Consider the following 23,362-nt stretch of genomic DNA (forward strand, 5'->3'; position numbering starts at 1 on the left):
GCAACTGGCCTTACCTGAACCCCATAGATAATCTATGGAGGATTGTCAAAAGGAAGATGAGAGACACCAGAACCAGCATTGCAGATGACCTGAAGACCACTATCAATGCAACCTCGGCTTCCATTACACCTCAGAACCACAGGCTGATCACCTCTGTGCCACACTGCATTGATGCAGTAATTCATGCAAAAAGGAGGCCCAACCAAGTATTGAGTGCATAAAAATAAACATACTTTCCAGAAGCCTGACATTTCTGTTTAAAATATCCTTTTTATTAACCTTATGTAATATTAACATTTTCTGTGACACTGAATTTTGGGTTTTTATTATCTATAAGTCGTAAGCATTAAAATTACAAGAAATAAAAGCAAGCTTGAAATACTTAACTGTGTAATGAATCTGTAAGTGAGTTTCACTTTCTGGAATAAGCAGAAAAAACATTTTTTTGAGCTGTAGTAATGTCTTCAATGGACTATTTAATACAAATTAAATTAGGAATCAATAGCACTCCACACTTTAAAAATGTGGAATAAAAAAAAAAAAAAAAACATTCTCCTCTGACTTCTCATGTGTCACATGGTTTGACAAAATTTCTGATTTAGGTCAAAGTTGTGTTGTTATCATCGATGGTAAAGGGTTCTAAAACGTATGTAAAATATAGTAGATGCTATACAATGAAGAACATCTTAAAACTTTACTTTTGTCAGACAGTATTTACATCTTTTACCCAGCTGTCATCTTTGTGGTACCAAAATAGAATACTGGCACAACTTTAGTGAGACGTTTAGGCACACTCAACATATGCTTTAATGAGTTAAGGTGTTCAATTATATTTCTTTAATAGTTTTCTTTAACCCACACATGGTCAAAATTATAGTTGCAGGCTCCACTTACTAACATCTGGATAAGTGTCCATTAGCAAGTTTGATTTTAAGATGTTTTTTTTGAAGCCATCAACAAGCTCCTGAAATAATTCTGCATGGAAATCTGTTTGTGTTGACAGAATTGGTACAGTTTATCTAAATTGTTTGGTTTCCTGACACAGACCAGGATTTTAAGCATAATCTACACATTTTCAGTTGGGTTTAGGTCAGTGCCTTGGGAAGGCTACTCTAAAAGCCTTATGTTAGTATGCTTTATCCATTTCAAAACCAGTTTTGTTGTTTGGAATAATTGTCCCGTTTAAACACCTAGCTGTGTCATAGTTTTAAATATCTGACCTTAACTCCCCCCCCCCCGATGCATGTTATTTAAGTCTTTTACCATGTTACAATGCAATGACACCTTACCTGAATAACAATAACATGATGATATTTACCTAGATGTTTTTATCTTGGAGCGGTGTGAAAAAAGGAAGCTGTGTCCTATTTAGCTGTTTTGTTACAATTGTTACAGTTGTGCAATTACAAAAAAAACTTCCTGCTTGGTTTTATGAGCTGGAAAATTCCAGCAGCAGCAAAAAGGAACTTAAATACAAGCAGACTCCTAAATAACGACAGAAGACAACATGATTGTATGCTTTTTCTTGGTTGCTATTGACCAAAAACCTTCAGAGACAGGAGGTGGGTGAGTAACAATGGCATTTGTCCACTATGCTGTACATATGACCTGTACAGTACATTATACTTGTTGTATGGATGTAGAACAGTAAAATGCAGAAATCTTGTAGGTGTTTTGACATTCTTAAACAGATGGGATGCCCTTGGCTGGAATGCACACCAGCTATCTTGGTCCCTTTAAATGATGGTGGCATTCCCCCTGTTAGGGAGGAAACAAAGCAGCACAAACATCAAACACATAAAGTGGTTTTTGTCTTTCACACTCATACATACGGTCTTGTATGGGCGCTCAGCTCTGCACATACTCAAACATGATCATCCAAGTCCAGGATACTCAAAAAAAAAAAAAGGTAAATGATAAATATTAGACTTTAACTACCCAGCAGAGGCAGGTGTTCCAGCTTTGTACAGTATTTATACCTGTATATTATAGGCCATAAAGCATTTCTGTGATAATAAAATTTATTAAATAAGAAAAAAAATGTCCACTGCTTACACTGATTGTTTTAAACTGTAAACTGATAAAGAAGCTAATAATTGGGAGATTAAAGTCCACTGAACATCTGCAATGTCTGATGAAGCCTTGTTTCACTAATATAAAGGAAGTATAAATCTTCAGCTCTCTGACTCCGTGACATTCCCTGATGCAAAGTTTCTTTCCATTAGCCAACATTCCCTTTTCTCTGTCCTGCTGCTCAGTCTCTCCCCTCCTGATGCAGAGGAAAGAGCTGCCAAGGCACTGTGAAAGCATGGTTGCAGTTGAGTCTCCAGCAGATGAGCCCTTCCACCAATTCCTCTCGTCTCCCTCCATTTGCACGGCATTTTTACCACTGGCTTCAACAAACAGAGGCTAGTATGAGTGCCTCGGTGTCCCTGTGTCCTTCATACCATAAATTCATTACTACCATACAATACCAGGTGCTGGGATATGTCAGGAGGGTCACCGCCACCGTCTCTCACGTTCCTCCCGGCTGAATGTCTGGCACCTTTAAGTTTCTGTTTGCCCTTCTCTGGATTGTATGTGCCACGGCTTGTAAACAGAGGCCTTTCGTCATAGGCAATGTCCTGCTCTCCCGTCGGGCTGCCGTCAAAGCTGTCTGATCGAAAGGAATGAGATGCATCTAGAGGCTGGGTCAGAGAGCGTACAGGACTCGAGCCCACAGCAGGAGACTTGGAGTGGAAACGAAACCTGCGAGAGGCGGCAGAGGAGGAGGGTGACGGATGGAAGTGTGATGAGGAGGAGTAGGAAGAAACAGTGGAACAAGAGTCAGCAGAGTCCAGGGAATCCGACTGCTGGTGCTGAGTGCGTCGTCTGGTGTCCTTCCCATCGGATCTGGGAGGCCACGGGGAAGACATCCTTGCACCTCTCTCTGAAATGAGAGTCAAAGTTATACACCTTGATGCCCTAAGATAGTGCAAACCATAACATGTTTTTTTAGTTGCTGCAAAATTACATACCAGAGAAGTCAGAAATGGTTTCTTCCGAATCCACATTGAGGTTTTCCAAGCTGTCAGCTGTACCGATGGAAGCTTCAGACTCCAGGGTCTCATCATCTGAAGCTCGTGGCTCCAGTGCCAGCATCTCAACAGTCAACTCCTCTCTGCCAATGACAGAAAAATGATTACAGAACATCATACACAACGAAATGATTTATTCTTTATTCTATACTGAGAGTGTTCTTCTATTTAGGAGCATTAACCAGTGCTGTAAAACATGACCAACTTCTTTTTCTGTAGGCTTTCAATCTGCTCCATCAGCACTCTGTCCTCCTGCTGCATGGCGGCCTGCTGGTGCTCAGAGATGTTGATGAGCGACTCCGCTCCCTCTTCACCACCGCTCTCTTCTCTTGCTGCATCGGTTCTGAACGTCAGCCGTGGACTGCCCGGAGGAGAAGATGCGTGGTAGGTCAGCCGATGTACTTGACCTTTACCCTGAGGAGCACATGAGCAGCAAACACATAGAGGCTTAAAGATACTACTGAGTGGTGTATTCTTTATGATGAACCAATATACACCGACTATGAAAACACAGCTGAGTAGCAAAGTATGGAGTTTCACGCAGGAATTCACAAAATACAACATTTTAAAAAGGTACCCTAAAGAAAAAAATATATAAATTCTGCTATGTGTGTACTTTGGTTGGTGACATCACAAGAGGCATTGGAATTGAGCTGATCAGTTGGGATTGGTAAACAATATGGTGAATGAGCGATTAAAAAAAACAAAAAACGTTTTGTCATAGATTCTGAAACATTTGCATTTTGTGTTGCCGGAGCTTCATCTTTACACGCCTGAGCTGCAGTTAGAATCTGATGACCCACTGAAGAAAACATCATTGGGACTCATCAACCAGACCATGTGGTTTTTATAAAGGTTGGTTAGAAATAATCCCTGAAGATCTTTGGTAATGAAATGTGTCCATCCCAGTCTACACTGGTCTTTTTCACAAACCTCTTTAGTGGTTTTTTCTTTTTCTTTTTGAAATGTTTTTTCTAAAATCCATGCAGTTTTCTTTTGTTTGATAAACATTTTAAACTGGTAATTCATTTTATTAAAACATGCAAATACAGATAGATGAAAACAACAAGAAAACTACAAATGGATGCACTCACAAGACCTCTTTTGCATTTTGTGATGTCACTAAAGGCATCTGGCTGTAGGAGCTCGTTTTTAGCAGACTAGATTTTATCTTAATATAAAAAAATTACAACACAATAGCAAAACAACTGACCCGGAAATCTTCTATGGATGATGAACTAAATCTTTACAGTTTGATTGATTTTATTTAAAAAAAAAAAAATCTGTCTGGTAGCTTTGAAACATTAGGTACCTGTAACTTAATTCTATTCAGTCAACATCTCCTAATAACAGCAGCTATATGTAATGTAGGGACTGAACTACATTTAGTAAAATGTAATGACATTATACCACCACAGGGCACAACAACACACCAATTTTACCTTCTTGGATGCATTTGCCAACTTTGTGGAAAAGCAACCGCAGAATAAAATGATTTTTTATTGGCATGTTTCACAGCAACAAGCAGCAGACATGCTATATGAATCATTTTTTTTCTTAGTAGTCAAAAACTGAAAACAACAGTACATATGTTTCAGTTAAGAAAAAAGTTATGAAACTAGATATAGGGAAAGCTAGTAGTGATCTTTGTCAAAACTTTGTTCAGAGAAAACAGTGAGAAAAATACAGTCCGATTGCCACCAAGTTAGAAGAGGTTTGCTATAAAAAGAACTGGGTAAATCTAATTAGAACCAGTCTCTTGATTGCAAAATAATATTAATTTCATCCAAAATTTATGTAACAGAATATTGTCTAACGAACAAAAAGTCGATATACTAAGTGCTTTGATAACCCCTGTTTTGGGAGGCAAGAAGATGAATCGGGAAGCAACCTTTGATAAGGAATATGGAATAAGTTATCTGGAATAATGTTCAGTGAGTCATTTTACCATGTAGCAAAGCAATACAAACAAATTATTTGATAGAAAACATTTAAATTTACAACATTCTGGCTATGTAAAGCATGCAGTGTCTTGCATAAGTTTTCACATATCCACAGAGCTCGATGTATTTATTAAGATATAATGAGATACCAACAGAGTTGTGCATCGTTTTGAAGTGGAAGGAAATTGAAACATGCTTCTCAAATGTAGCCAATATCTTGTAGGGCCATGTTTAGGAACAATTACAGATGCAGGTCTTTTGGTGTATGTCTCAACAAGGATGCCACATCTAAATGGTGAAAATGATCTTTTTCTCTTCGTTCCGTGTAAGATTTCTGTGACACTTAACATTTTACATGTAGGTCAAAAGGTTCTCTCATCCTTAGTGTCATCTGACCAGAGCAGCCTTTTCCACGTGTTTAACTTCCTCTACATGGCTTGTGGCGAACAGGAATTATTTTTGGCTTTCTTTACATTGGTTTTCTCTTGCTGTTCTCCCATGAAGGCCAGATTCTTAAATTGCATGACTAACAGTTGTCCTGTCAACAGATCCTCCCACCTAAACTGTGGATCTCTGCAGCTCCTTTGGTTTTTGCAGCAAGATGCTGCATATCTTCTATAAGTCTGTTGTGGAGAGTGTGATCTCTACAGCCAACATCTGCTGGGGAAGCAGCACCAGATCCAGGGACTTAAAAAAAGCTCAACAAGCTGATAAAGAAGGCTGGTTCTGTTCTGGTGACTCCTATAGAACCTCTGGAGATCATTGTGGAAAGACGGATTCTTCATAAAATGAAGAACATTATGGAGAACCCTGAGCATCCTCTTCATCACTGTTGTACAACAACAGAGTGTCTTCAGTCAGAGGCTTCCTCAGATCTGCTGTAAGACGGACCTCTATAGGAGATCCTTCCTGCCCACAGCCATCAACATCTACAACAGATCTTTGAAGAAACCTGCATAATATGAGCTACAACAACATTTACTTAAAATATTTTTGAATTGAACTGAACTTTTCACTACTGTTCCCAAATGAACCTTTCACACCTTCATAGAACAACTGGATATACTGCAGTTAAATTACAGAGATGAGGAAAACGTTCAGGGACCTTTGAAAGGCATTGTACCAAAAACAATAAGAAATTAAATTGGTGGAATTGATGACACCTTTTTTTTCCAAGAAAAAAAATTATGTTGAAAAGAAGATGTGGAATTGTCTGGTTATTTTGCATTTCTAAAGAGCTATCTGCACAAATCTAATTCTGCAGTTCTGTCCGGTGCATGGCTCCAGCAGAAGAGCAATATAAAACCCCTTCAACAAGGGAAACAACACAAAGTGTAAAAAGATGTGGGTTGAGCCCAGTGAGCTGGGTCTAATATTTGGAGTCAGAACAAAGAAAATAGAAAGGCTGTAAAAAGCAGAGATATTCAGGGCTCCTACACAGTTTTAATGTCCAAATTCCATACTTTTTCTAAATCAAATTAGCATATGTGGACACTTTTCTCATTCCATTACTCCAAAGTAGGTTTGGGGATAATTATGTCATTTTTTAGAATAATAATGCATCTCTCCACTTAGGAAAGAACAAAAACTTTACTGATGAAGAATATTGTTTTTATAAGTGAAATATATGCCTCAACAAAGACAAGTGGATAGAAAACCAAGAGAAGGTCGAGGAAAGCATTAATTGTTGTTTCGGTTTATAATTCCATATTTTTTCCTCCACATTAGCCGGCAAAAGTGCTTTTAATTACAAAAATGAAATTTAATATTTTAAGGTATTTTTTAATTTTCAAAATTAGAATATTTAACTGCTAAAGCTGTTAAATAAAATAAAATTGTGCCATGATTTTTTTAAGCTACATAGTAAAACAACTGAATGAACATCCTGCAGCAGTAGTTTTTCCATATGTTTTTGCCACAGGTTGTGAAATATGGAAAGCAGTTTAATTCAAAATTAAATAAATAAATACTGCTATTGATAAATTATTAATAAATATTCCATGAAATAAATAAATATCCCCATGAAATAAAGCAAAATAATTATGTTAAAATAAATTTTCATTTATTTAATTTAATTTATTTCAAGATTTATTTAATGTACTTAAAAAATTTTTTTTTATTTACTTATAGATTTATTTGTTTATTTTACTTAGAGATTTATTTATTTCATAATGCAGTTTTATTTTGTAAAGCTACTCTACGTATTTCACCCCGTTTTTCATTTTAAGCTCTTTTTAGTTCATGTTCTTATATTCAAATGAGGAGGCGGAGTTTTATCGGCAGAAGCATGACGATGTCAGGGGATTCCGCGACACAGCCACAAATTGAGCTCGGCCCTGGTGTCCCAGCGCCGCCCCACAGATAAAGCCCCGCCCCCTCATTTGAATATAAGAACATGAACTAAAAAGAGCTTAAAATGAAAAACGGGGTGAAATACGTAGAGTAGCTTTACAAAATAAAACTGCATTGTGTAATAAATAAATCTTTAAGCAAAATAAACAAATAAATCTTTGAGTAAATTAAATAAATGTTTAAGTAAATTAAATAAATGTTTAAGTAAATTAAATAAATCTTGAAATTAATTCAATAAAATAAGATGAAAATTTCTTTTAACATAATTATTTTTGTTTTATTACATGGGGATATTTATTTATTTCATGGAATATTTAATAATAATTTATCAATAGCAGTATTTATTTATTTATTTAATTTTGAATTAAACGGCTTTCCATAGTGAAAGAGTTTGCCTTGTATGTTTATACTCTACAAAAAATGTTGAATGGATGTATGACAGCTTAACTCTCCTTAATTTCATCCAGGTGTTACAGACTACAGGACCACAAACAAAAAGGTGATGTGGATATTTAAGGAGAGGACTGTGGGGGGACCTTCACCACAACACAAGATAATTTGCAGATTTAAACCTCAATGGCATATGCTGATGAATGTCATAGCTATCGATGCAGGGTTTTTAGGTGAAGGACATTAGACGTAAAAGGAAAGAAGATTGGAAAGAAAGATGATGGATGGATTATTTTAAGCCATTTTCATGGAGATCAGTCATCTCTTACCATCGATCGTCGAATGAGGCTCAGTTTGGACTTGGCCTTATTCTCAGCAAATTCCAGCGTGTTGATGTCCTTTAATCGAACTTTGTACTTAGTCATCTGTTCGCAAATGATGAGCTCTACACACCTACACAAGGAAGAAAAAGATACTTCTGAATAAGTGGGAGTTCACAGCAGAATAGGGAGTTCATATTGAGTCAAACCATTATGTAAAGGGTATGAACATTAAAAATCAAAGATAGAATTCATGTTTATGTTGAGAAAAGCAAACATAACATTGCTTTACAGAATGAATAACATGATATGAGTTGTCCTATCAGGATTTAGACACAGATTCTGTTACAAAGACAGTAAAATGCATGTATGAACTACTGACATTACCTTTATTAAGATTTCTCCTCCAATTCAAAAATCTGTCCTGACTTTCCTTCATCTATTGGATGATCTGGTTAGGCCAGATTGGTACCTTATTGCTCTCACATGGAATAGATTAATTTAATTGAACATCCTCTCTTAAATTTTCTCCTCAGAGTCATGCGTGTCCTCACTGAAATGTCCACATCACACTTTGCAAAGAAGCCACTCACATCCATGGTAAAAAGAAAGTACACCCACTTTCAGTTCCTGTGTTTTATGTATTAGGGCATGATAACAATGATCTAGGGCCTCATGTACAGAAGAGTGAGAAGTTTTCATACTAAAACTTTGCCGTGGGGGGAAATTCTGAAACTTGCAGCGCACAAAAAGAAAAATCTGATGTACGAAACCACGTGTAGACGTGTCACTGCACACGTAGACGTCATACACCCCAATTTGCTGTAAATTCTGTGCAGCTGCATGTGGTGCTTGAACCGCCCAGTCTCCGCCCATAAATACATATGCCACGTAGTACAAATAGCCGACAAGAGCCTACCACGTGTCCAAATCACCATGGCAACGGTGCTGTAACAGTCAAAGAACCGAACCGGTTCCTTTCAGTGAAAAAAGAGAAAAAAGAGAGAATGTGTTTACACACCCTTAAGGAATGTTTGTAGTGAATTACAGCAAACCAACTACTTCAATGACATCAGAAACTAAAACCTGACTGAAAATAAAGAGTTTGTCGGCTCAAACCCGTTTAGTACTGCAATGTCTGCTTCAAATCCAAATCTCAATGTTGATCATTGTAATGAGGTGAATATGCCTCCAATATGTCTATTAGGAAGACTGTCCCACACACACTATATGAAGTACTTTAAATCTTTAAAACCATTCAGTATGTCACATAAGATGAATTAAAAGTGAGAACTGGAAATGGCACTGGCGACGCACGCTTCCTCCTGGTTTCCTTTTAATACCGGGGCCAGCTCCGTGCAGCTCCAAAATAATTGCCCTGGGCGATCTAAACCAGCTGATAAGCTATGCATCATCATGTGCTAGCAGATCAATACGATCTCTGAAAAAAAACCGCCCTCTTCCATCGGCGATGCCCTCCAGTTGTGCCAAAACCACCATCGTTCCACAATTACGTGCAACTTTCCGCAGCTATAATGGACATGTGTGATTGTCTATAGCTTATCCACCTTAGGAATCATCAAACCTGACTTGCTTGGAATTAATCTGCTGATCCGACAGTAGTTTATTATTGTCGTTTAAAAAAGTTTGCATGGCTACCGCACATTTTCACCACAGGTCAAAATGTGAATGGATTTCCGCACACTTTTACGCAAAATTCAGTTCAGTACATAACAAGCTGTGCGTAAAACATTGTGTTGCAAGGTTTTTGAGTGCAAGTACGCTTCGTAAATAAGGGCCCAGGTGTTTAGAACATTTATTAAGTTATTTAAATATGAGCTTGAGCATAACAAAAAGCATTTTGGTGCGACTAATTAAATGCACTTCTATGAAAGCTACAATTTTGGCAATTTGCAGGTCTGCAGCATACAGGTGTGTGTTAGCAAGAAGGAAAGACATCAGCAATGACCTTAGAGAAGTAAATATAGCTGTCCATCAATCTGGGAAAGATTATTGCCAATCTAACCAAAAGCTGATGTCTAGCAAATTCAACCAAAATCAGAGAATACAATGCTGAAAGAAACTGTCAAAAAGCCCAAGAGCTCCATTTCACTCCACAGGCATCAGTTAGCATGTTAAATGCGAACGTTCATGGCAGTACACTAAAAAAAACGGATTAGTATGACGTTATGTGGGTGGGTTGGCACATTGACCGCAATGGCTGCACCATGTCTGGAGAAAAGCAAACTCAGCAAATCAGCACAAACACCTCATACCAACTGTAAAGCACGGTGGTAGAGGGGTCCTGATTTTGGGATTCTTGCGGTCAGTCACTGAGTCAACCATGTACTGCTCCGTGCACAAAAAGTGTTCTAGAGTCACATCTTAGACCAGCAGCTGAACCTTGGCTGAAATTCGGGTTATGGAAGCAATTCAGGGAAGCTGTAAGGAGGAGTGGGTCACAATTTGTCTACAAAAGTCATATAGAAAACAACTCAGAGTTGATGCTGCTAAAGGTGGTTTAATACAACATTGACTCACTTTGAACACATCCATGTTTTAAATTTTTGCTTCACCTTTGAGAATAAATAATGCCATAGTGGAATTAGTAAACATTAAGTTAGATTTAGGTCATTTTAAAACCTGGTAAAGATCAGATCTTTTACATTAAGTCCTGACATGTAAACCGTTTGAAATAAAACAGGGTGTGCTTTGTTTTTACCATGGTTGTATCTTACAGACAGTGGGTATGCTCTTACGCTGTCGTCTTGCTGATGTCCTTGACGCTCTGCAGAGGATCGGTAGTGTCTGGACAGCGAAGGATGCAGGGAGCAAAAACTATCGCCAAGGCATTAGCTGACATGCGGTTTGTTTCTTCTTGCAATGAGATCCTGGAAACACAAAGTTCAGTGTTAATTCCTCCTCTGTTTTAGATCAGCTGGGCCTTAATGCTTGTGTAACAGCTCTCTGAGATACTTTAATAAAACTGTCACGCATAACGTCTGAGAGGGCAATGAAAAAGCTTTATTTAATAGGACTAATTTGATTAGACACCTATGGTTTTATTAAACACTTATAGACGAGAATAGACGTTTTTTTTAAAAACTCAAGTTTTCAATTCTCATGCAAATTGTGACAACAAAATAGCGGCTTCCTTCCTCTTTAATGTCAAAGTCAAGGACATCTATGGTCTCTTTAACGTAATTTAAGATGTCTTCTTTGCATTTTGGCTGATTTTCACAAAACATTGCCCAGTTCTTAAGATAAGGTTTTTTATTGTTGTGTAATAGTTGTGTAAGTACAATGGAATAGGTGAAGTCAACGAGTGATGGATAAAAGTTTAGAAAACAACAAACACTCATTGTAAAAGAGACAAATGTCCAAAAAAAAAAACATTTTAAAGAAAAAAAAATAATAGACAACAAGGACAGTCTGGGTGCTTGGAAGCAAACTATAGAGAAATGGGGGATCACTCAGAAGTGTACACTTTACTACGTAGCTGATATTTGTTAAAATATGGGAATTACTAATGAAAATTGGAGTTTTACTATTTGCTTAGTCATCATTTGGTCTCACAGGAAACTGTTTTCTTCTTCTGGTTGTAATGGAAGGTGCTTTTTGTTAAAAGAGTGTGGTTTCACTCCACTGTTGCCACATTCTTGCTCAGAATGAGGGATTTTTGCTAAGTCAGCAACTCCGTGCAGTGAAATTAGATTATTTTTATATTTACACACAATAAGAGACTTTGATTGTAATTTGTTATGATTAAGATGTAATTGGGTCAGAATGTAACTATATGATTGGATTGTTATAAATTAAATTGCTTTAAAATGAATTTAGATTAATCTGGACTGGTTTAATGTCTTTTTTGTACACATTCAAATCTAAAAAGTGTGGTGTGCACATGTATTCAGCCATCCTAGGTAATACACTGGACAACCACCTTTTTTTTTTCCAATTACAGCTCCAACTCTTGGGGTATGAGTCTACCATCTTTGAACATCTAGAAACTGAAATGTTTGTCAATTCTTTGCAAAACAGATCAAGCTCAGTCAGATTGATTGTAGAGCATCTGTAAAGAACTATTTTCAATTCTTGCCACAGTAAATCTTAATAAATATGCTTGGATCTAAACAATCCATTGTAGCTCTGTTTAAGGTTATTGTCCTGCTGGAAGGTGAATTTTCACTCCACTCTGTTGCAACATCTACAGTAAGGTTTTCTTGCGGGCCTGCCCTGTATTTAGCCCCGTCCGTCTTCTCATCAACACTGACCGGTTTTCCTGTTCCTGCTAAAAAAAATGCATCCCTGTAGCATGATTCTGCCACCCCCATGTTTCACCATGAGAATGGTGATTTCAGTGTGCTGTGCAGAGTAATTTTGCCGCGATGTAAAGTCTTTTGGAGGGTATGGCATATTTATGCTGCTCTCTTTATACTGAAATTAAAATTACATAAAGATAGATTCTAATTAGTCGAATTCTGATGGCCACTGGTTGCACTTGATTTTATTAAGGAATATCAGACACAAAGGGGACTGAATACAGATAAATGGCACGGTTTTATTTAAAAAAAGTGTTAAAATCACATTTAATTTTTTATTTTACAATTATGCACTACTTTGTGAGTGCCTATAAATGTCTAAACTTCCATTGAGATATACTGACAGTTACACGAGTACGAAATAAGTTCAAGGGCTGTTTTATTTTGATGAGCCCACTGTGAGAAAAAACAAAGGAAAATTGTCTTCTGACCTGACCAGATGAAATATGAGGCGTTCCAGAGTGTTTAGGTGAGTTCGGCTGAGCTGGTCGATGACAGAGTAAACCCCTCGAATCATTTCCTTCTTGTCCTGCAAGCCTAAAGTCAAAGCAAAGACAGGTCTCCGTTTTTAGTTCCAGAAATTAAAAATATATCTACTATAAAATCTCCAGTGAGATGCAATTGAAAGACTAAACTACACTGATGCTGATGACTTACTCATTGCTCGGATGAACTCCTCATACAGCTCAAAAGTCATCAGTGGATTAGGCAGGTCCCTCAGCCACTGCTTGAAGACGCTGGCGATGACGTGGATACTGTAGTCATCAAGATTCATGTTTTCCACATCTGGAAAGTCAAATGTGAAAGTCTTAGAAATCAGAATGAACCACTCCACCCTCTTAAAGTTAGTTGTTAATATTTACCAGTGTCGAGTGCTAGCTTGAGCTCCTTAATTTTATTGGTGGACCCTGATTTTCTGTAAATTCCTTCGGTGTAGAGGCCGTGCATCTCGATGTAATTGATCAGCTTCTCCACCACCAAAGGAACAGTCCTCTCATCGTTAGTCAGGCGAGAAACATCCACCCTGAACTGTCTGGAGGACAACTCTGGATCAAACTGTCCAGAGACAAGCATAAATATAAGCATGTCTTTAAAAAAATCCATTCGCAGCCTACTAAAAATGGTGTTTTATAAATGATCAGTGCTGCAACAGAAATATCACTATTTACTTTGCAGAAAAAAAGATTGATGTCAAGGAAGGTTATCATGAGGTAACTCAATATGGCCAACTCACCTTCTTGTTACATTTGGTGGTTGTTTTCTGGCAGCACTTCTTGTGGCAGGCGTATCGGCACACTGGATGGACACAACCAGACAGATCAAAAAAATCGTTCCCATTATCCACTGAGAGGCAGTGTCTCCTCATTATTCACTTCAAGTAGTGACAAAAGCATAAAGAAAAAATGATCTGCTATCGTCTAAAGAACCAAAGTGGTATTGACTGGCACGAAGAAAACATCCTGTGAGAAGAAAGGAAAAACTGTGTGGAGCAATCTCTTGAGACATAGACCTCATGAGTCCTGTTGAAAACAATCTGATTAGGGAATGAGGAGGGAGAAGAGGCAGAGCCTGATTACAGAGGCCTGGCTGAACACGGACACACACACAGAAGATTCACTTGTGTGTGTGTATGTCAAGGTTTTACTGTTCATGTTGGGAAAAACAGTTTTTCTTGATATTAAATAATGGGAACTGCAAATAATAATTTGAAAACAATATGCTGATGGCCTTTTTTTCTCTCTGCAAGCTGAAATTCGGCATTTATCTATTTTGTTTCCGAAGAAGGCAGCTGTGTATTTCTGGTAAATTGGCTAACTATGGAGATGCTCCACTCAATCAACCATAGGTCAGAATCTGCCAACTTACCCAGGATCAGCTCCGATTTGTCATTGGCAGGTCAAATAAAAGATGAAAATTAGATTGTTTTTTTCTATAAATATTATCATGATCATTTTTGGCTTGCAAACACATCAACCAACAGCATGTACTTTGATGTACTATGTTTGAAGTTTAGTAAAAATAGATAAAGGGAGAAATGCTTTGATGAATAAAAGTGATCACCATGTTTCCATGTTAATCCTTTCTTTTCTGTTACATTCAAAACTTCTATTTCCATCAATGAAACTGCAGCACATTTTGTATTTATTTATTTTTAGGTAATAATCCCTAAAAAAAAGGAATAATTAAAAACTGGAATTGGCAAGTCAGACCTTAAACAAAACCAGCAATTGGCATTGCCTAAGAAAAGTCTGATTGGTGTATGTCTAAATCTAGAATCTGATAGAAAATCTAGCATCTAATAGAAAACTATTAGAAATGTCTCAATTGCTGTTTTAAAGATATTCATTTTCTTCATGTTTAGTATTTTCAGTGCACACTCACATTTGCACACACAGGCTCGATCCATCATCCAGATGAGAGAAGAGCAGTATTCACAGTATGTGGGGATGCTGTACTGAGTGGATTTGAAGATGTGTCCATTATGTTCCTCAACCTGAAGAGGGCAGCAACGTGTATTTGTTATAAAAGGTCTTGCTATTTAAAATGTTAAACAAGGTCAACTCATTTGATGTTCTTGTAAATAGGAGAGACTCAAGAGACTTACAATATCAGTATCCTTTTTCCTCCGTTTTTTACGTTCAGGCTTAGGAAGTGGCTGTATTATGAAAAGAAAAAACACATTAGATTAACAGTATTTGTCTAAAGCAAATAAATATAACACTATGTGATGTTTACCATTAAAAGCATCTCTAAACCTTTGAAAAGTTATAATTTTGGATAGACAACAAAGTGGAGACAACCTAAGAAATTCCCTGTTGACCGGAATCAGACAATCAGAAGAACACAATCAGCCCTCATCAGTGACCGGCTGGTCAGACACTCAAAAATCTGATGCAAGGGCCACCAGGTTGCACTAACAATAACACTCTTCAATGTGGATGCTTTTACTAAGGGAAGTAAAAATGAAATCAGAGCAAGCTTAGACGTGTAAGAAATTATTGAAAAAAAAAAATAAGATATGTTTTTACATGTAGGGACATACTGAGGCAGGTCAGTGGTTTATTCAGGCTGAGAGAGTGAGACCTAAGCAGATAACAGGAAGGCTAAATGTTGCACACCAAAAATGCTCTGTTTTATCCTTTTAGGCTTTTCATCTTTGTCAGGGAACATGCTGGTTTCAGTTAAATCAGTTAAGGTCAGGGTCTACATTCTCTAAGGATTACACAGAGTCTGATTTTTTAATTATGCTGGCTACGCTACCTGTACAAATTGCTAATATATGATGTTAAAGACGTTTAAAGATGTATAATTTTGTCTTTGTTTTAACACAGCATTACTTTGCCTGTGCTCCTAATTTAAATATTGCTAATGACAGGAAGGCTAGAAAAATATTTTTAATCCTGTTCTTATATATTTTTTTCCTATAGTCTATTTCTGAAAGAGAGATTTGGGATTACTATTACTTCACACAACTCCTTAGAAAACCCAGCCATCTCTTTAAAGAAAAAGTTTTACAGTACTGACATTGAGCAAAAATCCCAACCTATTACCTTGGTGAGAGCGCTGTCCATCAGTTTATACTCAGTCATGAACTCATCCAGGAAAACTTTAAATGTGTTGACCCAAACTTTGACAGGAGACTCCCTCCAGTCTCTCTGCTCCTGTCGCATCGTCTTTTCCAGGATCTGCTCAAACAGAGCATAAAGGTCTTTGTAGCGGATACTCTTACCGTCATCCATCTGTGGAGAAAACACAGCCACAGGAAGAGTTAACCCAGCATTAATTGAAAAGAGAAATTAGCTTCAGGTTTAAAAAACATGTAAAGGATATAAAGGTTTAAAAAATTGGGGGAAAAAAGTGGTCACAACACGTACGGCAAGTGCTGTGGAGTAGGAGTTGAAGATGTTTAGACGGAACTCCTTCAGAGCCTTTTTAAAGACAACGTCCACCATGGTGTCCTTCTTACTGTCCTCAGTCTCCAAATCATTGATCTAAAATTTAACAGATGATCAAAAACAATAGAATTTCACCTGGATTTTAATATATAATTCTGTTTTCTACACATACATTGCAAGGCTGTACCTTCTTTATGAGGAAATCGTTCATGCTCCTGTAGTCGTTAATGCTGGAGAGGATCTGCAGCGCGTCGTTCTGCCACTGAGTGGGTTCCAGCGCCACATTGCTGATCTTCACGCTCCGCCGCCGCTTCACCTTCGGAGACGGCTCCTTGTTCTCCTTCAGGTCCCTGAAGCCTCGGTCCAGAGTCAGGTCAGGACTGCAGGGCGGCGACATGTTTTCCTGGCCTGCTGCATGAATCAATGACACTTTGTGTTGTTTTTTTCTTGCTGGCTTGTTTCATGTAATTTTCTGTCATAACAAACAAAAACAAAGACGAAAAAGACATCTCACCATCCCCCAGAAGTTGCCCAGATTCTCCATAGTCTGCATCCAGGGAATCAGCCACACAAAGCAGTTTTTCTCTGGACGTCTTTTTGTCCCCATACTTGGATTTGCCCCAGAAACGCATTTTCCCACGAACCCTAATTCACAATTATTTAATATATAGACACCTTTAACATAACTGAAACAAGGCCATTAAAAAAAAAAATCTAATAATAAATAAATGGAGTAAAAAAAGACAGCTGCACTTTAACAAACCTTCCATCTTGTGAATTTTTGCGCAGCGACTCCACTTTGACTAGATCTCCTGATGACATGGCTTTGTGGATCTTCTTTTGCTCGTCGGAGCTCAAGGGCTGAAACGAGAAGAGATAAATGCATGATAAAGTGTCAAACACATCATCCTCTGTTACAAATGAAGTTTTATTTCCCTAAAATCTACAACATTCAGTCACAGCCTAAAGTTTTGCCAGTAGCACAAATGTATTTGCAAAGTTTGAAACCTCAGTTTTTCGAATGGCAATTCAAGATCCGTGAGCAGACTGATCAGATGCAAAACAATTCACTGCAAAATGCAGCATTAGTTCAAAAAGATCAGTATACAGGTACTCATTTCAGATTGTAATAAATCTATATATTATGGGTTTGACTAAGGGTGAAATATTTCAAGCCCTTATTTCTTGATGATTAAGAGATAATAAAAAAACAAAAATCCATTGTATAAGAAAATTTGAATATTGTGAAAAGGTTAAATATTGGAAACTGATGGTGTTACACCTATATCACCTAGTGCCTGCAAAGGTTTCCTGAACCTCTAAATGGTCTCTCAGTCTGGGTCTGTGGGCTAAAAGGTCATGGGGATGACCTTTCATCTAAAAAGTCCTCCTTTTAGATGAAAGTGAAGTTCTCATTTTAAAATCAAGGCCCGAGAGTCTGGAGGAAGAGTGGAGAGGCACAGAATCCACGTTGCTTCAAGTCCAGTGGTAAGTTTCCAGTCAGTGATGATTTGTGGAGCCATGTGATCTGCTGGTGTTGGTCCACTGTTTTTTTCTAAAGTTCACTGTCAACACAGCCATCCCCTTCTGCTGACAGGCGCGATAGAGATGCCGATTTCATTTTCAGCAGGACTTGGTACCACACAGCCAAAGGTACCAAAAGCTGGTTCAGTGACCATGGTGGTACTGTGCCAGTAAACTGGCCTGATCTGAAACCCACAGAGACTTTGTGGAGGATTGTCAAGAGGAAGATGAGAGACACGAGACTCAACAATGAAGATGACCTGAAGGTCGCTATCAAAGCAACCTGGGCTTCCATTACACCTGAGCACAACCACAGGTTGATCGGTTCCATAACACAATGCATTGATGCAGTAATTCATGCAGCCCCAACTAAGTACTGAGTGCATAGAAATGAACATACTTTTCAAAAGACTGACATTTTTTCTTAAAATATCTTTTTATTGATCTTATGCAGTATTCTAATTTCCTGAGACACTGAATTTTGTGTTTCATTACTGGCAAGCCATAATCATTAAAATAACAAGAAACTCGGCTTGAAATATTTCACTCTATGTGTAATGAATCGTTAATATACAGGTTTCACTTTCTGAAATGAGTGAGAAAAAATATTAAACTTTTTCACAATGTTCTAATATTTTAAAGCCCTTTTCCCACTACTGTTGCACTGGTGGCCAACTTCATTTCTGTATATTCATATCATACGCACAGCAAAGCTTGAATTCAATGTCGTCTTGTGGCATGCAGCCATCATCACACTTTGCACAAATTTGATGTACTTCCAAATAAAATAATTTGAAAAGTCTGAATTTGCCCCTAGTTGTTCTTCAGTAAAACCATCAAAAGAAGTAAAAAACCAAACCTAGCATAACATTTGTGACACTGTAAGAACTTCTGGTCATGACTGAATGTTAGATAAGGATGACAATATTCAACCAGTAGATGGCAGCATCCTATTGCTGAAGGCATGAGTTGAATTTGGAAAAATCTATTAATATAAAACAGCCGCCAAACACTGACAATTTTACCATGTATGAAAGAAATACAGTAAAAAAGAAAAGAGAAATAATTTGTTAAGAACAGGCAGATCACATTCCTTTCAAAGGATCTCCATAACCTGATTAGTGACAAGAGAGAAAGTGTATCTGAGTCACATGCAAACAGAGCTAATTATGGAGAAACAAGAGAAACCACAACTGTTAGAGAAGAAGAAGCCAAACATCAGCAAACTTCTAAAAAAAAAAACATTTAAAATAGGTCCTGCAAAATGTCAAAAATTAACAGACTTGATTTATGACTTTATTGTTGGTACATTAATATTAAACAGAAAAAGCACAGGATTGGCTTTAGTAGATATTTTAAAATATCTAAAGTATCTGCCTTAGAAACATCTTCCAGTATGTAGAAAAGTTACTGTGCTTTTAAAGAAAATCAGAAAATATTTCAGTCTGAGGCAGAGGTGAGATGCAGATCTAGGCTGGCTCTACTGAGTGGGTTAGAAAAGTCAAAGAGAAGGCAGGCTATAGCCGAGTGCAGAAAGGGCCATCGGTGGCGTGAAGGGTACCATGTCTGAGTCACTGAAGCAGGCCTCTCTTAGGCCCGCCTCCGTGGAGTTCTGCTTGGAGAGGGGCAGAGTGTAATGACGCGGGCTGGTGAGGCTGTCGCCATCATAGTCTTCCTCATCTGAATCGCCTCCAGCTGCAAGGCTGGAGGCGCGGGTGAGGAAGTCGGAGCGGGTCCGTGCCATTCTGGCTTTCTTTTTTTGGCCCACACTGCTGACCTGGAGTCCAGAAGTGACAACAGGATGATAAAAAGGTTTCTGGACTTATCTCAAGCAGAGCATCGGTGAATTAGCTTCCCTGTATCCTCCAGCTGCTCAGCTCTTAAGGCAAGAGTTCTAGCTGTTTTTGCAACATTCAATCATCCATAACCTAAATCCAACACATATACAAACACACGGTATATAAACAGGTGCGTTTTAAAACAATGAAATAAGTGATCCCTTACATCCCAAGCCTTTGTTCCTTTAAAAGGCTTCAACATTGGTGTGGGTCCTTCTCTGGGAACAGCTACAGCTGGTTCTATAGTGACAGCATCAGTGTTGAATCTGATGGACAGAAGAGACACATAACTACTTCTACGAATCTGCCAAAGAATTAGTATGCAGAAGAAAGATGTGCTGGTTAAGCTTTAAAGAATTCACCTGTTTCCTAATATATCGCCTGACAACTCTCGCTTTTGTAAAACATTAGATAATCTAAAAACAAAAAACGGTTTCACAAATACAATTTAATTCCATCCATCCATCCATCCATCCATCCATCCATCCATCCATCCATCCATCCATCCATCCGACTTCACGTTTAAGGTTGTTGTCCTGCTGGAAGAGAAACATCTGCCCTGGTTTAAAGTCTCCTACAGCCTTAGACATGTTTTCTTTCGATATTGCTCTGTAATTAGTTTCTTTCATTTTCCCATAAACTATGATTAGCCCCATAGCCTTATGCTGCCAATACTATGTTTCACTGTGGTATGGCATATTCAGACTAATGAGCGTTGTTGGTTTTCTCTGCTAAAAATGTGTGTTGCATGTAGGCTAAGAATTTAAACTGTGGTCTCCTCTGATCACAGCACCTTCTGCTACATGCTTGCTCTGACCCTTACATGGACTGAGAAGGAAAGTTCTAGTGTCTTCTTTCAAAAATGGTTTTCCTCTAGCGGAGTGTGCCTCTAACAAATCTGTCAACAGATCCTCCCACCTGAGCTTTGTATTTCTGCAGCTCCTCTAGAGTTGACTGCTTCTCTGATGAAAACCCTATTTGTCTGGCCAGTCAGTTTAGGTGGACAGCCATGTCTTGATAGATCTATACTTGTGTCATACGCTTTCCTTTTTCAGCTGTTGGATTGAACAGAGCTCTGTGAGATCTTCAAAGCTATTGTTTTATAGCCTAATCCTGCTTTAAACGTCTTCACAACTTTATTCCTGATGTGTCTGTTGTGTTCATTGGTCTTTATGATGCTGTTTGTTAACTATTGTTCTCTAACAAAGGTCTGAAAACTTCAGAGAACAGCTGAAATACTGACCTGTTTTTGTTAACAGCTGAAAGACATTGTTTTTTATTTATTGGCTGCAGAGTAAACGAGGCTGACTACAGATGCACAATACACACTTCAGATTTTAATTTGGTATTCTTTAAAATACCTAAAACATGTTGTACTTGTGTTAGTCTGAAATACTGTAGTTTATATGGTTGGAATGTGTAAAGTTTTCAAGGCACTGAAATAGATGAACCAGTAAATCTAGAGCTTTCTTCACCACAACAGACTTGACCAGCTCCAGCTCTATCCTGTTCTCATTCAACGCAAAAAGCCAAAATACTTGAAATCCTTCACCTGAGGCAGAGACTCACCTAAAGGGATCTCATCAATGTTGTGGCTCATTTAGTATTAGTTTAAAAACAACATTTTAGCAGCTAATCATTTCAAAACATAACATAATACCCAGATAAGGGCATTACAAATCATTATGCAATCATTGCCCTGAAACCCACAGAAATCCACCATCAATCATCATCATAAAAGATCAGTCAAGCAGAAAAAGGTAGAGCATATAACCTACTCACGTGGTAAATGTCACTTGGTCGTTTGGAGAGAAGAAGATGTTGCCTGGTTTGTCAGCCAGACTCACTGTTGTACCTTCTTGATTCTGCGGCTTCTTGGTGGCGATTTTCACTCTGACTCCTGCTCCATTTCTGCTCTCCAGAGTGAGTTTAGGGGCCCAGCCTTCGCCAGTAGGTCGGTGATCTTTGCGTCTCTCTGTAGGAGCAGAGAACGGTGGAGGGGGCAGCGGAGGGAGACGGGAGCTTCCATGAGGGCCTACAGCAACTGGAGAGTGAGGCGGAGGGGACGCTGAGTCTGACTGTGTTCTGCCATGAGGAACTTGGGCTGAGGTTTTCTCAATCAGCAGGGAGCTGGGTCTGGGGCCTTTGCTGGACATTGACGTTCTGGCAGAAACTAGTTTGCCCTGTCTGCTCTGTTGTATCCTCTGCAGGGCCTCTTCTCTTTGCTTCTCAAACATCTCTTTCTCATACTGAGCGTACTTAATACGCTGCTGCTCCAACACTTCTTTCTGTCTCCTTATCTGTTCCATCATCTCCTTCTCGTTCTGCTGCTGCTCGTTGCGCCGTCGCTCCTCTATCTCCTCATTCAGGCGCACCAGCTTCTCCATGATGGCCTGGTCGGCCTGAGGGATGCGACCCTTATTTTCTGGCCCAGAATCTCCTGTCTGGGCCGCAGAATCTCTAAGGTCTACAGGAGGATGGATGATGGCACTCAGCTCCTCACTAAGCGGGGTTTCTTTCTGCATGCTGATGACCACGACCACCGGTCGTCGTGATGAATCTCTTCTCTCTTTGAGAGGCTTTATAATGGAGGTGGTGGCTGTGGTTACAGCCGCCTCATTGTTTGACTGAGGGTCTTCGGCAGCAGGATGGGAGATTAGGGTGCCGTCCTTAAGAGGAGGGACATAAAACATGGGGAGGTTGTTCTGGATTTTGGGCAGATGTGAGGGAGCAGGTGGATCCATTCTGGATGGACTCTGGCTTCTTTGAGGAAGCATAGCTTCAGAAACCCCTGTTTTATATGGTTCAGTTAGCTTCGGGCTTGATGAAATATCCTCCACATTTGAATCTGATCCAGGAGCAATAGGTGGGACGGGGGAGAAGTGGTCCTCACTGTCCATTATCTCCTCTGTAGCCTTAGGTGGCTCTTCATCCATCAAGGGAAGCTCAAAGCTACCTTTGGAGCTCTCACTGTCGGGTGTGCCTTGGGGTGAATGGAGAGATGGGCTAGCGGGAGGCATCAGCTCCAAAGACCAGCGCCGCTCCTCAGAGGGAGAGTGAGCTCCGCCACTGTTTGCCCGGACCTTCAGGAGCTCCAGGCTGAACTTGGCCTGCTCCAACTCCCTCATCCGCCGGCTCTCTCTTTTGGCCCGAGTGGTTTTCTGGCTTGGCTCCTCCACAGTTCTCACCCGGTCCGGCACCACCACGGAGTTTGTTGGAACTGAGGTGTTTGCTTCAGTTTCTGCTTCAGAGCTGCCTTCCTTTGTCTTTGTATGCTCTTCTTCCTTTTTAACAGCACCCTTGTGGCTGCTGAGTATATGGAGGCTCCTTTCTCGTTCTTCGTAGAAACGATCCTCCCAGGTGCTGAGGTCCAGCCCCATGATTCCGTCTGACAGCTCCTCCTCCTCCTCTGCAGGTGAGATGCTCACCTGGCCATTCTGAAGCTGAAGTAGCTTTTCATCCTCCTCGTGTCGCTGTTCTCTCAATTTTCTGAAGCTGCAAATCAAGAAGTTACAGCATTACCTTAACTATCCTCTTCATTCGCTATGATGGGAGCTTTTGAAAGGAAAAGTGCTCCACGTCGAATCTGAACCAACTCAAGAAACAACCACAGTTGAAGTTAGGAGTACAAAGACTTGCTCTCAGCAGCTCAGCTGATTACAGAGCTGCTTTGGCTTGGAATGCTTGCGTCATGGTATGA

The 23,362-nt window shown here is 39.1% G+C and overlaps 1 protein-coding gene across 6 annotated transcripts in view; it reads right to left on the bottom strand.

Moving 5' to 3' along the window:
* Nucleotides 1–1,508: 1,508 nt before the first annotated feature.
* myo9aa (myosin IXAa) overlaps nucleotides 1,509–23,362 on the bottom strand; it is a 134,454-nt gene continuing 112,600 nt past the window's right edge. For 4 of the 6 annotated variants that reach the window (XM_047362874.1, XM_047362873.1, XM_047362870.1 and 1 more), the window contains 19 exons: nucleotides 21,445–23,157; nucleotides 19,829–19,928; nucleotides 19,386–19,601; nucleotides 17,064–17,161; nucleotides 16,815–16,945; nucleotides 16,488–16,711; nucleotides 16,280–16,396; nucleotides 15,956–16,144; nucleotides 15,010–15,060; nucleotides 14,787–14,898; nucleotides 13,639–13,700; nucleotides 13,268–13,460; nucleotides 13,062–13,190; nucleotides 12,836–12,941; nucleotides 10,842–10,973; nucleotides 8,092–8,215; nucleotides 3,283–3,491; nucleotides 3,018–3,160; nucleotides 1,509–2,929 (listed from right to left, as the gene is read on the bottom strand). In XM_047362874.1, coding sequence (XP_047218830.1) covers nucleotides 2,442–2,929; nucleotides 3,018–3,160; nucleotides 3,283–3,491; nucleotides 8,092–8,215; nucleotides 10,842–10,973; nucleotides 12,836–12,941; nucleotides 13,062–13,190; nucleotides 13,268–13,460; nucleotides 13,639–13,700; nucleotides 14,787–14,898; nucleotides 15,010–15,060; nucleotides 15,956–16,144; nucleotides 16,280–16,396; nucleotides 16,488–16,711; nucleotides 16,815–16,945; nucleotides 17,064–17,161; nucleotides 19,386–19,601; nucleotides 19,829–19,928; nucleotides 21,445–23,157 — 4,537 coding nt within the window. In that variant the 3' untranslated portion in view covers nucleotides 1,509–2,441. The remainder of the gene's footprint in view (nucleotides 2,930–3,017; nucleotides 3,161–3,282; nucleotides 3,492–8,091; nucleotides 8,216–10,841; nucleotides 10,974–12,835; nucleotides 12,942–13,061; nucleotides 13,191–13,267; nucleotides 13,461–13,638; nucleotides 13,701–14,786; nucleotides 14,899–15,009; nucleotides 15,061–15,955; nucleotides 16,145–16,279; nucleotides 16,397–16,487; nucleotides 16,712–16,814; nucleotides 16,946–17,063; nucleotides 17,162–19,385; nucleotides 19,602–19,828; nucleotides 19,929–21,444; nucleotides 23,158–23,362) is intronic. The other 2 variants (XM_047362872.1, XM_047362876.1) reach the window with 2 other exon arrangements.

This window comes from Girardinichthys multiradiatus, chromosome 4 (genome assembly GCF_021462225.1).
Source record: "Girardinichthys multiradiatus isolate DD_20200921_A chromosome 4, DD_fGirMul_XY1, whole genome shotgun sequence".
Taxonomy (NCBI): Eukaryota; Metazoa; Chordata; class Actinopteri; order Cyprinodontiformes; family Goodeidae; genus Girardinichthys; species Girardinichthys multiradiatus.